At 41.7% G+C, this 13,922-nt stretch overlaps 1 protein-coding gene across 4 annotated transcripts in view; it reads right to left on the reverse strand.

Moving 5' to 3' along the window:
- LOC142501680 (guanylate cyclase 2G-like) overlaps positions 1 to 13,922 on the reverse strand; it is a 37,475-nt gene that overhangs the window by 10,575 nt on the left and 12,978 nt on the right. For all 4 annotated transcript variants that reach the window (XR_012803537.1, XM_075611869.1, XM_075611868.1 and 1 more), the window contains exons 11-19: positions 13,722 to 13,808; positions 12,926 to 13,030; positions 10,951 to 11,022; positions 10,666 to 10,834; positions 8,907 to 9,062; positions 8,550 to 8,727; positions 6,646 to 6,786; positions 3,413 to 3,605; positions 2,003 to 2,177 (exon numbers count right to left, since the gene is read on the reverse strand). Coding sequence is in view for 3 of the 4 variants with exons in the window: in XM_075611869.1 (XP_075467984.1) it covers positions 2,003 to 2,177; positions 3,413 to 3,605; positions 6,646 to 6,786; positions 8,550 to 8,727; positions 8,907 to 9,062; positions 10,666 to 10,834; positions 10,951 to 11,022; positions 12,926 to 13,030; positions 13,722 to 13,808 (1,276 nt within the window). In the remaining variant the exon portion in view is untranslated. The remainder of the gene's footprint in view (positions 1 to 2,002; positions 2,178 to 3,412; positions 3,606 to 6,645; positions 6,787 to 8,549; positions 8,728 to 8,906; positions 9,063 to 10,665; positions 10,835 to 10,950; positions 11,023 to 12,925; positions 13,031 to 13,721; positions 13,809 to 13,922) is intronic.

Here is a 13,922-nt window from a genome sequence, read left to right on the forward strand (position 1 = left end):
CAACTCGCGTGAGTTTTCGGCCCCGTGACATCATCGCCGAGGGCGGGGGACAGCTATGAAACGGGTATGCATGCAGACGCGGATACACTTTTTGAGAAAGGGACGCAATTCCCGAAACGCGTAAAAGTGTTTATGTTCTTGCTTTGATCACTCAATAAATATATTTTTATTACTACTGGATGCAGCCCCCTTTCTCCCTCATCGATTTGGCAGTGCTCCGCCTGTGCCCCCCTTGGGACTACTTTTCTAAATACAAAAAAACCCTGTTATAGCGTGATACACTACAACGCGGATCCGCTTATAACGCGGTCTCAGCGTGGCTCCCATTGAAAAATAAATAAATAATTTCTTGAGGGGCAAACTTTAATAACAAATCACGAGGCTCTGTCAGGCAGCAAGCATGCTGGGAGATGTAGTCTTTAGGTGTCAAAATCCATAGGGGAAAGGACAGACAACAAGAGCCCTATTAAAACAAAACACACACACCACCCTTGCCCGAAGCTGATGAAGCAGGGAGAGAGCTGCAGATGCAGATAAGCCCCGCGGAACCCCTGATCGCAGCTTTTTTTTTTTTATAATGTGATCCCTGTTATAACACGGTCTCATTATGTGGACCCCGAGTACCACGTTATAACGGGGTTCAGCTGTATATGCAAAACAAATGTCCGTTAGTAATCTTAAAGCAGCAATACTATTTTCTCCCTTTTTTTTCTTATTTTTATGTTGTAAGCATGTGACAATGTATTATTCTACATTCTTACCTAAGCTGGCAATCGTTTGGTGCTCCTGTTATAAACCTATAAAAATCCTGATTGTGTGCCTAACGAAATGGCCGCCTTCTAACTTTGTGCTGCAGTCTGTGAAATGCTGCAGCTGCAATGTAACATTATATTACTAAGTGTTACACATTATTGTTACAGCTTTCAGAGCATTAGTCTGCTGGGCATAGCTCAAAAATGTGTGTATTTCAAAAGAGGAAGTGGATATGACTTTCTAAATGGTTGCTGTAGCAACCAATGGATTATCAGTGCATTACAAAATCATTAAAAATGAATTTAGGAGTTTTAAAATAAAATGCAGACAGTATTATCTAATACTACAGAACTGATTTATTTATTTTTAAAATAGGATTTTTCACGTTTTGCTGCTTTAATGCCATTTTAGCACTGCCTTGCCTTAGCTTCAAATAACCCAAATGTGGCGTTACTCCCATCCAGACCCTGAATAGGTGTTTAATTAAATTTAAAAAAAGAGAAGACAGGAGAGGAAAAGAACCCTGTAAATAACAGTATGATAGTTAAATCATACCAAACTGGAGTCTTACACTTATCCAGATCCTCTAACACAGGGGTGCACAAACATTCCCCCCTGCATGCTGTCCACCCCTGTTCGCACCCCAAACTTACCTTGGCTCTGGTGCGGGGTCATGTGACATCACGTTGCCATGGTAATGTGATGTCATGTGTCCCCATGGCCATGACGACGCGTCGCAGGAAGCCAAGGTAAGGGAAGTTACAGAGGCCTTGTGCGGTCCCCTGGCATTTAATTTAAATAACTTGGGGAAGTGCGGGGCCTCTTTAACTGCCACGCCCCCCAGTTTGTGCATCCCTGATCTAACAGTTCTATTTCAGTGTCTGGGTGTGAGTAACGCCACCTTTAGCTCTGACCTAAGTAACGTAACGTTAAATCCCTGCGGTAACTATAACGGCGCTCTGTGGATTAGCGCTGTTACAGAGAACGCCTCTTTTGCATATCATTAACACTAACGCCCGTTATAGTAACGCAAGGCCTCGTTATGGCTGACAACAGCACTTAACGCATCGTTAATGAGCTTTGAAGATCCCCGTTAGCACTTAACGAGATGTTAACTGAAGTTACTGTAATGTCTCATCATTGACGGAGCTCTGTGGATCTAACCCCCATAGTCCCTTTAATATTCAATGGATCGAGTCCTGCCCTGTACAGGCTGTTACTGGGAAGCTCCTGGACAGACCACACGTACCAGTATTAAGGCCTATGCGAAGCTTCAGCTTTACTTTAGGCATGTGTCTTATTTTAAAGGTCAACATTGCACTAAGGAAATGGAGGGACATTGTGGCAATTTCCTCTACGTGCAGAATGCCATTATGTATTGGGAGACCACTTGCAACCATGTAGGCATCTCCGATGGTTTCCACCTGCAGTGAATAAAAAGGAATAGTTTTAAGGCCATCAACATCAGAGCAACTTAGTGACAGATGGTTTAGGGAAAATATCTGATCTAACCCGCCCTTCTCTGCCAGCCAATTTAATTAGATACTTGAAATATTGCTGTGCTAAATAGCATTTTATGTGCAGAGAAGGAGGAATACCAAGTAATCCATTCGAAAGTGGAACTATCATCCCTCCATTGTGACATCTCACAGATGTAGTTTAGTTCATAAATGGAGGAGGTTATTCATTAAGCTCCAATAGTACTAATCGGGGCACTATCCCATGAACACGCCCATTGACTTCAACAGGAGTTACCATACTGCCACGATCTACACTACGTATTACAGTTTAATGGAATAAAACTGAAGTGTAGTAGATAATGGCCCATATTTACTGGACAGTATTGTGCCATAAAACATCTTGTGCCACTAGAGGACGCTTTATAGCCCGGTGACATGAATAGGCTGAAACGTAAGGGGTGTTCCAGCACTGAAACATTTCTTATGGCAAAAGACAAATGAGTTAGTATGATCCAATATCTCTTCATCAACCTCTGACTTCTGCCTATCCAGGAAACCGTGGCACTATTTTTAAATCACGTATGTTAGTGGAGTCATCCAGGATTACCCTTAAATTCCTATTAGATCTGTACTGAAATTGCCAAACTGATTAAAAAAAACTAAACTCATAGAAAAAAAATAAAGTAAAGAAAACAGTGATGCATTTGAAACATGCACCTTATAAATGGTTATTAAACAGGAAATACCATTTTGTTTTAATTAGATAGTCATTCATTTTACATATATTAAAGCAGCAGAAAATGCTGCAATGCGTTTTCATTTTCTTTCTTTTTTTTTAAATTACAGGATTGAAGCAGGGGTTCTCCGGAGCTTATGGGGACCATGTGCTTCCAAAGATAATTACCTCTGTAGGGGCTGCCTGTGTCCCTATTAAGTTTAAATGTCCTGGTCACGCTGGCCAATAGAAAGCCTCAACCGATGATGTCACGTTTTCCTATTGGCCAGCATGACGCGGGACATTTAAAGCCGCCATTCTGTTTGGCATACCGTTTCTCTGACTGCAGGGACACCGGCAGCCTGTGATATAGTGCACCCACTATTCAATAAATACTTAAAATGTGTTACCTTACCATTAATGCTACCTACCTAGACATTGGGATAATGACCCCTGTAATGAACCAAAGGAAATCTTGTCATACCTTGTATACATCATACGTTTTGATAATTTCATCGAACAAACTGTACAGGTCGTTGAGCAGATCTACGACCTGCAACGGGGAGCTGGAGGAGCACAGGGTTGTGAATCCCACAATATCAGAAAAAAAGATTGTCACCGAACTGAAGCTCTCAGGTTCTACAGACTTTCCGGCCATCAGCTGCTCTGCTATGAAGCTGAACACACAAATGAGCAATTAGTCCACGGATGGAATGTGCGGTCACGTTCCTGCCATTAGAACATAACATGATCATCTCCTTTTACAGTGTAGATGTACAGATGGTGAATGTGCCAAAGTTCCTCCAACGAACCTTCACACACTTTTCTATTTGTACGCAAACCCGTCAAAAAAAGTGCAAAAGAAATTCCACTTATGTCTCTATATCATTTTTTTTATTTGTTGCAAAGATTTGGGGGGGGAGGGGAGATTTAAGTTGGGTGAAGAGAACTTTCTAAATTCGATTCTCGTTTCAGCAAATTGTCGCTTTCTCTTAGTCAAATTGTCGTATATTCAAATAAAAAAAGTTTTTAAATATAAAGACGACTTTCTTCGAACTCAGACAAATTTGCGGATAGTTAAACTTGAAGAGACACTGTTTTTGTGGCGGATTTTAACTTTGGCAAAAAGTTCCTGTATCTCTACATTCAGTGAGCTGTTCTGGTCAGTCTATTTCAGAAGATACTACACAGATCATGAAACACAACATTGAGACGCACCCTAAAATGTAAGTGTAATGTGTTTTACGGTCACTGTAATTTTCAATAGGTAGTGCTCATAGTAAAAGTAAAGGAAGAAAATTACACTTACACAAGAAAAAAAAGCTATAATTAAAAAACCTATTAAAAAAAACCATAGTTCTGCTTAACTACTTAATTGCTGCCCTGAAAAAAATCACGTTAATAATAGTCACTATTGGGATTTTTTAAGCGGATGTATAAATGACTGCAACATTCTTTTACCTAAGCAGAAGTGGTATGTATGTAATGTACAATATCAAGGTATTCTGGCCCTACGAATATTAGAATATTAGAATATTTGGGAATGGTTATATGGAGCAATCAGAGAATTGAGAAGAGAGTTAGAGAAGAAAGATTTCATTTTTTTTTTAACAAGTTTCTCATGTAACGCAGTTGAAAGCAAAATACAATTATTGTGTGTCTAGATACACTTTTCGGGAATTTCCTAGACATCTTATTGTATGACTACAAGAAGTCAAAAATCATGTAACCCAAACAGAAGTTAAGGCTGACATCTAGTGGTAAATCTGAGAATAAATTTTGGGAACACGAGATTATTTGGTGGAGATGAGAAAATGTGTCGACGTTATTGGTGGGATATTTTTCTAATCTTCAGAAAAATGAAAACATTCACAAATATTTCAAATATTTGAATTTTTTTCCACATTTTCAAGTATTCTCAAAATGTCAAATATTCGTTCCTTTTTTTTCTAAATGTTTAAATCTTTTCCAATTTTCCATTTTGTCCCGATTCTTTTTAGCGAATGTTCAAATATTCCATTCTTTAAAGTTTCTACACATATTTGAATATTCTCACATTTTCTAAACGTTTGACATTTTTTGTGTGCGAATTTTCAAATATTCTTGAATTTCCCAATTTAAAGAAAATAGTGTCAACTTATTTTAAACTCTAACAAATTAGCAAATATTCGAAAATGCAGGGAAAAAATGATTTTAGCGGCAAATTCATATTTTGTAAAAAATATGTCCATCTCTAGTATTCCACAGGTTTTTAAAACGAAAAATGTAATTCTCTGTACAATATGCCCATATCAACTAAGCAGTTCTCTGCCATAAGATCCACCGAAGGCCCAGATCTCCTAAGGGGTGCTAATTGTTAGCACCGCTCAGGATTCCATTGATATATGAATGGGAATAAACATGTGCTAAAGCTTAGCACCCTCTTGTGGATCTGGGCCCTTTTGACTTAAATGGTCTGTCTCCCAGCGCTGGAAGGTATCTATCCTCCGGCAGAAAACTACTTGTAAATATGGCCCGCACTGCTTACACAGACGAGTATTCTGGGTAAGGAAATGTTAATCAGAACACTGTTGCGTAAGTGTTTTCTTGCAATCCATTTTAATAATTAAGTAATAATCCCCGAAGAACAGGGCATTACTGGCCAATAATGCCCTGGCTGGAAGAGTTGAAGGCCCGAGGCGAAGCCGAGGGACTTTAACCCAGCCAGGGCATTATTGGCCAGTAATGCCCTGTTCTGAGGGGATTATTTCTATTATAGGCTAAATGTAGGCTTATTTCATAAATAATAGACACTTTTGTATAGTTACAGTAAATAGATTTTTTTATTCAAATAAAATGGTAAATACATGAAACCACCTCTATATACTCTTACACTGCAGATATCTATATCCACACACTGCCGCCCCCGCTGTACACACACACACACATACACACACACACACACACACCAGAGCAGCTTAACACACAACACAGCAGATCTACACACACACAAACTGCTGCTACACACACACACACACACACAACACAGCACCTCCTCACACACACTGGAGATCTACACTCACAACACAGCACCTCTACACACACAACACAGCACCTCTACACACAACACAACACAGCACCTCTACACACAACACAAATCCTCTACACACAACACCTCTACACACAACACAGAACCTCTACACACACACAAACTGCTGCTACACACAAATAAAACCCAACAGCACAGCACACACATAGCTGCTGCAACACTCAAACACTGCTGCTGCTGCTGCTGCTCCTGCTGCTGCTGCTGCTGACACTGACACACTGACACACTGACACACACAGAGAAACTACAGCCAGAAACAAACTGCAGACAGACACTCACTTGCTTTGCAAACTCTCTCTCTCCCCCACCCCACCAATTCAACTGAATCTTCTCAGTTCATGGAGCAAGGGGGAGGAGTCAAATCGTGGCTGATACTTTTTAACCAATCCCCTGCCCTGTCTCAGAGCTGTTCCTACTTTTAGACCAATCCCCTGCCTTGTCTCAGCTCTTCTGAAAGCTGATTGGCTGAAAATAATCACATTGAAATCAACACTTTGCAAGCAGCTAAATTTCCGGGCATTACTGATTGGATAATGCCCGGAATTTTAACCAATCAGAGGGCAGGAATTTCAATAATGCCCGGAATTTGACTGCTTTAGCCTATAATACAATGTACATTGCTTTCTCACCTTGGCAACATGGTTGATAACAGTTTGTCCGTCTTTTTTTTCTCCGCCATCAGTTGTACGGTCCTTTCCTCCACAACTTCCTCCAGGTGGTTAGCGTATTTTTCCAGTTTGTTTACCATATTGTCCAGAATGCTGACATGCCTGAAGAGAGCGGAGATGTGAGATATAAATATTACCCACTGGGTGACCAGTATAACTGTGACTTCTAACTGTAGGGTTTAAAGCAGCACTCCTGGCGACATTATTTAAAAAAAGAAATGTAGGGTTGAAGTAGGTGGTTTCCAGAGCTGAACCCTGTTTATTTCAGCTCCGGGGACCCTCTGCTTCCTGAGATGCTTACCTCAGAAGGAGGGCCGGTATCTCTGCTCAGTTTAAAGATCCCGCATCATGTGGGCCAATAGGAAGCCGCAAGGGATGACATCATGGCTTCCTATTGGTCCGCAGGACATGGGACATTTATGTCGCCATATTGATAGCCCTGACTAGCCCCGTCTGGGCTGCTACTGGTACCCCCTTCTGGAGGTATATGTCACGGGAAGCAGGGAGTCCCCGGAGCTCAAATTAACTATGAAAAAAAGTGTCACCAGGACTGCTGCTTTAAGAGACACATAGTACTAATACTGATTATGTGTAACATATCTACTAAGCAGTCTTCCCCCATAGGGCATCTTCTGCTGGAAGTCACCGTTACAGCCACTGGAAGTCTGCATAGTAAATTATATAAAAATAATGTGTACTTATAATTGTAGAGAACAGATTAGAGACTGCATAACTACTGTAACTCTCTCTTTCTTCAGCTTGGTGGTATTATCTGAGTATCTCTCTGCTTGCTTGCTGTCTCTTTTTGTTTGTGGCTGTCTCTTTCTGTTGCTTCTTTTGTCTTTGTCGCAAGTGCAAAGCCTGAAACGTTGCCCCACTCCCATCTGCATCATTCCCCAGCCGGAACAAAATGGCGGCAAGTAAAGGAAGAAGTGGGAAGCGGAAATGCAGTTTTGGTCAGTCTCTAGTCAGATTGCCTCTGCAATTATGGTCACATGCACAGAATAACCCGGAAATCAAGCATTTCTGGGATCCAGATGCAGCGGGTTTTGCAGGTTTAGTTTTTCAACCCCGCGAACATGAGCATCCTTGATAAATGTAGGCCTTAATCGCTATCCCTTTATTAAACACTAAAAAATAACCCCTGTAAAGAAATAAATATAAATAAATAAATATATATAAATATTTATATATATATATATAAAATGTATCAAATAAAGAATCCTATGAAGGGTCAGATGAATGACCAGAGGGGTCAGAAACCTCACTCGGGTCTCTAACTACTTGTCATTAAACCCAAGGACCATGGTGAGATGATACTGCACGTATATCCAACTATGATAGGATGAACACTAGGACACTATTCTATTACTCTAAAATGGGAAAATTACTCTCATTTAGTGACTGCCATATGCTCACATTGAACCTGCCTATTTTTATATTCAGTCACAACTAATTACTTTGAATGGACATGAGTTTATTTTTTCATGATTTACTTATTGTCCCATTAAGAATTTCTTCTTATTACACTTTATTTTTTAGTACTTACTCGCGTTATTTTTTTGTTTATCATATACATCTTTGACTTCCCTTTTAGCCGAGTCTGTAGACACGGTCTGTTTGCTGCTGCTTTGTATCTAACATTAATTTCTGCTACTTACTTGCAATTGCCGTAAATGTGTTTCTTTCTGTTGTACAAACGTCACTACCTGCCTGTGATTGAAATTAATACTGTATTATACATTTTAAAAAGCCTGAACATCCATTCCCAGATTAGTGTATTGATTTGCTGTGTAACAATGACAAGTATTAAGTGTTTTGCCTTGTAACACAAGCTCTCATTAGGGACACATGATCTGTCTCACCCTTCAGGGCTGGCGCCTCGGAGACTCCTCTTTATGGATGTGAATTTCGGACGCCTATCAGGATTCTCATCCCAACACATTTTCAGCAACGCGACAATCCGTTCATTGCACTTCTCCACTGACAGGGAGGGCCTCATAGGGACGATTGAGCTGGGGTCTTTGATTCTGTTAATGATTTCTGCAGTGGACAAGTTGACTTCAATTTCCTTTCATAGGAAGAAGTAGTATCTCAATTTTAGCCAAATTACCTTAAACTACTGCCCAGCACTTGTATGTGTTAAACGTTGGACCCATACAAATGATCTATTTAGCACCCAATACAAACTGACCTCGTTGTTTCAACCACAGATAAATTACCTTCCGGCTCCATGCTCAGGTCCTGAAAGGGGCAGTTTTCACAGTTGTAAATCAGTTCTCTCATGATTATAGCAAAACTGTAAATGTCTCCTTTCTGGGTGCCGTGAAAGGGAAAACTCCCTAAACGTAACAACTCAGGAGCCGTCCAGTAGAGTTCTATCAGTAGGAAATAAAAAGAATACTCCACTGAGCCTGAAGCTATTCACGGAATCTTAGGTATACTTTTTTAGTGGTTAGAGAAACACTTGCCCATGTTTACTAAGCGGGGTTATTCCATAAGACACCATCCGGCACCAGAAGACCATTTACAGCCCATCAAATCTTCCAGAGTCAGAAGACCACTTTTGGCCCATTCAAGTCTTTTGACAGCAGAAATGTCTCTGATAGAACAGCACTATGTAATAAATATAGACCACTATCTCTGATTCATAGGTAGAGTTTTAAGATAGTAAAATGGAATATTAGCTTTAGAATATCTACAGGTACATCCGCATAATGATAAATGACTAACATGTATTTGGAATAAACATTCTAATCTCCCATTGGATTTTCCTCCCTTCATATCACATACCATTTTATTACAAAGATGAAGGTTGAACCAGCTTTGGCACACCTACGCTAACTAATTAACAGTCTTAAAAAAATACACAAAGTTCAGCACTACCTCCTATAAATACAAATTGGAAGCTATATCATTAAAATTCAGGGTGCTCCTTCTCCCTAATTGGGCCACTAAATAATACAAGAACAAGGAAGTGGGAAATGGCCCTCAAAAAAATATAGTTTTATTCACAACCTTTTAATTAATGAATAATAAACTTTTATATATCAAAATATCCAATATAGTGGAGACAGGCTAGAAACTTTGCAGTATGTCCCCAGCAACTGCCATGGGAATAGGAGTAATCCAATGAGCATATCTCCCAGGTATTTCAGGTGTGCCCATATTTTGTGCACAGGTGTGTCTTCACGTGTTGTGTTAAGGTGTGTTTGAGGGGGTATAAATAGCACTTGGGATTCTAAGTAAGGATAGTCTCCCTCCCTCTCTCTCTCTCTCCCTCCCTCATTTCAGGTTCTGTGATAAATGGCCACTGGCCAATGGCGAAATTGGATACATTCGCCATTTAAAAAAAAAAAATTGATCCGTGTATATTTGCACTTGAGAATAAACGGCATGCTCGCTGCGAATTTGAACCTCCATCGGGGTGGGAACATGATTAGAACAGAAGTGGAGCCCTTCACAGAGGGGCATTCACAAGTTCAACCATATGATCGCATCCAAAGCAAGAAGCACTGGTCCCACTGCTCCCACTTCTCCTAGTAGTCCAGTGGCACTTTGGTGCTGCCAGACTTTCGCCAGCGAAAAGGTTAATATATATGCATTGTAATTAATATATTTCCGCTCTCTCTCTACCGCTGCTAGTGAAATGTAGCAAAGAAGGGCAGGAGGCAGAGCACGTTGGGCGTCAGAATAACATAGGTATTTTGGGTATTTCTTCCCAAATGTGAACCAAAATGAGGTTCAGCTTCGTTTTGCCTGTTGCCCAAGAGGGAGGAGCCTCTGGGGGCTCTGATTTTCTATAGAGCAATAATAGAGGCCTAAATTGATGTGTACAGAGCTTTCAAAACCTCACAGTCCTCTTCTGCATGTGCACCATAAAAAGGGACCTGTGTGGTTTTGAAGAAATGTTTCTAACTGATGATAATAAACTATATTATCACTCTCAAGGTTGAAAATTATTCAGCTGTATGCTCCTACCTGAATAATTGACATTTTTAGCTGCTATGTTTCTGAAGATTGACCCGTGTTGAAACTCCCATAAACCAAACCCCGAGAGTTTCACTTGCATGCGACTGTCTACCAGACAATTTGTAGGCTTTAGGTTTCCATGGGAATTCAGGGAGCTGTTGTGTAGAAAGCTCATACCCTGCCAGGAACATGCGGAGAGGCAGAATAAGAAGAGACAAACAAACATTATTTAATGAAGCTTAGTCTAGGATCATCAGACGTGGAAGCGTAATGTACTCGTATGGAAATACTCACATTTACAATATCATAGGCAAAAGAAAGTTTGAATATCCAATCCAGTTCAATGTCATGATTCTGCAAAACATCCTAAGAGAAATGCAGTTATACTTGTGTTTTACTGTCCCTTGGAAGGACAAACCGTAAAATATATCTCTCTATCCATCTATCTATCTATCCATCCATCTATCCATCACTTTTTATATCTGTTTATTTTGATACAATAATAGCAAATTTTCCAGCCCTCAATATTTTGAATGAAATACATATTGATGCAGCACACCGTCCTCGGTCCCATGAGCACTGTTCCTTGTTTAAATGTTTTAAAAACAAATTGAATATAAAATTGGATAACCTCAATTTAAAAAATAAAAATTTGACTTGCTCAGTGCTGGTGCACTCTGCCATGTGGCAGGACACTACTGTACTTTGCATTGCTCTGTGGTAGTGAAAGGGTTAATGTACTTGGACAATTTGCAGACTTTTCACTGCCAGAGCGTCCACCCTCATCTACAGGAAGATTAACCCTTTGGCTGCTAGAGCGGCCTGCACTGTGTGGCAGGCACTTCTGTGGCAGTGAAGGGGTTAAGCGAACTGATTTCTAATTCAGACTGGAAATTAAAAGCAAAAGTAACGCGTGTAACACATTATAGATGGCGCTATATAAATAAAGATTATAGACATACATCTTCTATCTCAGGGGTGCGCAAAGTTTGTGAGCAGCGCCGCCATGCTTAGCAGCCCCAGCGTTCACCCCCCCCCCAATGCTAGGACCCGGCGTCAAATGATGCCACGGGTCATGTGATGTCACATCACGTGACCCCGCAGCGTAATTTGATGCGCATTGCCATGGCGATGTGTCACATAACCCCGCAACGTCATTTGACGCCACGTGGCCATAGCGAGGCGTCGCCGAAGAGCCGAATGACAGCAGGTAGAAGATGTTACTGAGGCCTCATGCCTCCCCCGGGATTTAATTAAAAGGCCTTGGGGAAGGGCACGGGGCCTCTGTAACCGCTGCACCCCCCCTTAGTCAATCTTGCGCCCCCCAGTTTGCGCACCCCTGATCTACCTCATCCACCTTTGGCTCAATACCTCCCTCAGCCATCCCTCCACCTCCTCAGAGTCTTTACATAGAAGAGCTGAATCTTGTGAATCCTCCTCCTCCTCCTCATGTACATTTTGCTGCGGATGTACGAGACTCTTCCCTCACAGGTAGTTCTGCTGGTGCCGTTGCACATCCAGAGATTAGGCCCGTCTTCCCTCACAGGTAAGTTCTGCTGGTGCCCTTCTACACCCAGAGATTGGGCCTGTCTTCCCTCTCACTCACAGTAGCAATAACATGTGTTTAGTTTGGAATGGATGGCTACTTTCTCTAAGTCACTTCAAGTGGTGCCAGTTACTTATAGTTCTTTTCTTACCTTGGTGGTGGGGAGTCTGGGGACATGGATGATGATAACCCACTATGCCACCTTCCTAACCCACCACCTTCCTGACCCACCACGCCACATGCCTAACCCACCATGCTACCTGCCTAACCCACCACGTCACCTTCCTAACCCACCACCTTCCTGACCCACCACGCCACATGCCTAACCCACCATGCTACCTGCCTAACCCACCACGTCACCTTCCTAACCCACCACCTTCCTGACCCACCACGCCACATGCCTAACCCACCACGCTACCTGCCTAACCCACAACACCACCTTCCTAACCCACCACGCTACCTGCCTAACCCACAATGCCACCTTCCTAACCCACCACGCCACCTGCCTATCCGATCATGCCACCTTCCTAACCCACCATGGGTTAGGAAAGTGGTGATATAGAATAAGGTCCTTAGCGTTAAGAATCATAGAAAGGGAGATATTCTCTTCGCTTAAGCATGCTATAATCTCGCACATCTCCCATGGTAGCCCTGCTGTAAGGGAGATTTCCACCCACTGCTCCCATTATGTGAATGTCGTTCATTTCCGACATGTCCTTGTACCTTCAGGCTTCCTTTCTTGTAGTACAGTGTAACGATACAAACATTGGGAGCGTCGATACAAACGCCAAAGAAAGTCACCAGGTTCTCGTGCTTCAGCTCCCGTATCTAGAATGGAAATAAAAAGGCTGATATGGTTTTTTGTTTTTTTTAATAAGGTTGCTATGAATCTGACCTTAGAGGTGCATTGCAAATAAACTATTTATATTGGCGTAGTAAGCGGGAGAGATAAGTAGTCTGTTTGTGGCAAGATATGACACAACTTTGTTGTGGTTGGACGTTGAATAGGTTATGCACTTGGTCCTGCACTTACAGAGGCCCCAGCGCTCTATCTCGGCCCAATTTCCATAGTCACATTTAACCAACACAACATTTAATCTGTGATTACCGGAGCTGGACCAGGAGGAGAGCGCAGGATTTCTGTAAGTGCCGGTATCTCCTCCTGCTACCACGTGATGAGAGTCGCCTTCACAACATCATGTGACGTGATGTGATGTGGTCACGTGATAGCAGGAGGCGGCGCCAGCTCCAGAGGCAGTAAGAGGCCCCCCGCACACACACCATGCACCGGGCACCGCCATACTCCCAGCCGGCCCTCACTGATTAAGGCAATATTTGCATCTTGTGCGAAAGTTTTGCACATCTCTATAATCATCTAAAGGGCCATAATAATTACTCAGCCTTGATCATCAATATATTTACATATACATGACATACATCTTCATAGTTGGTGGACCTCTTCAGCGTGTTCCAGTAGTAATAGCAAAGGCACAGGCATCCCCCCCTAGGGGACTCTTACCACAGTAAACTCCCTCATGATGGACTGCTTCCTAACCCGTGATGCAGCTGTTTGATCTGTGAGGTATTTGAGGGCAACGTTGTTACCCTAAAACAAATATATTGTAAAAATGAAAGATTAGAATAATATAGCAGCATGCAAACGTTTCAGAAAATCCCACATTACAGTTCATGAGGTGCATCTGATTTGGGGCCTTATTCA

The sequence above is a fragment of the Ascaphus truei genome, chromosome 8 (genome assembly GCF_040206685.1).
Source record: "Ascaphus truei isolate aAscTru1 chromosome 8, aAscTru1.hap1, whole genome shotgun sequence".
In the NCBI taxonomy this organism is placed as follows: Eukaryota; Metazoa; Chordata; class Amphibia; order Anura; family Ascaphidae; genus Ascaphus; species Ascaphus truei.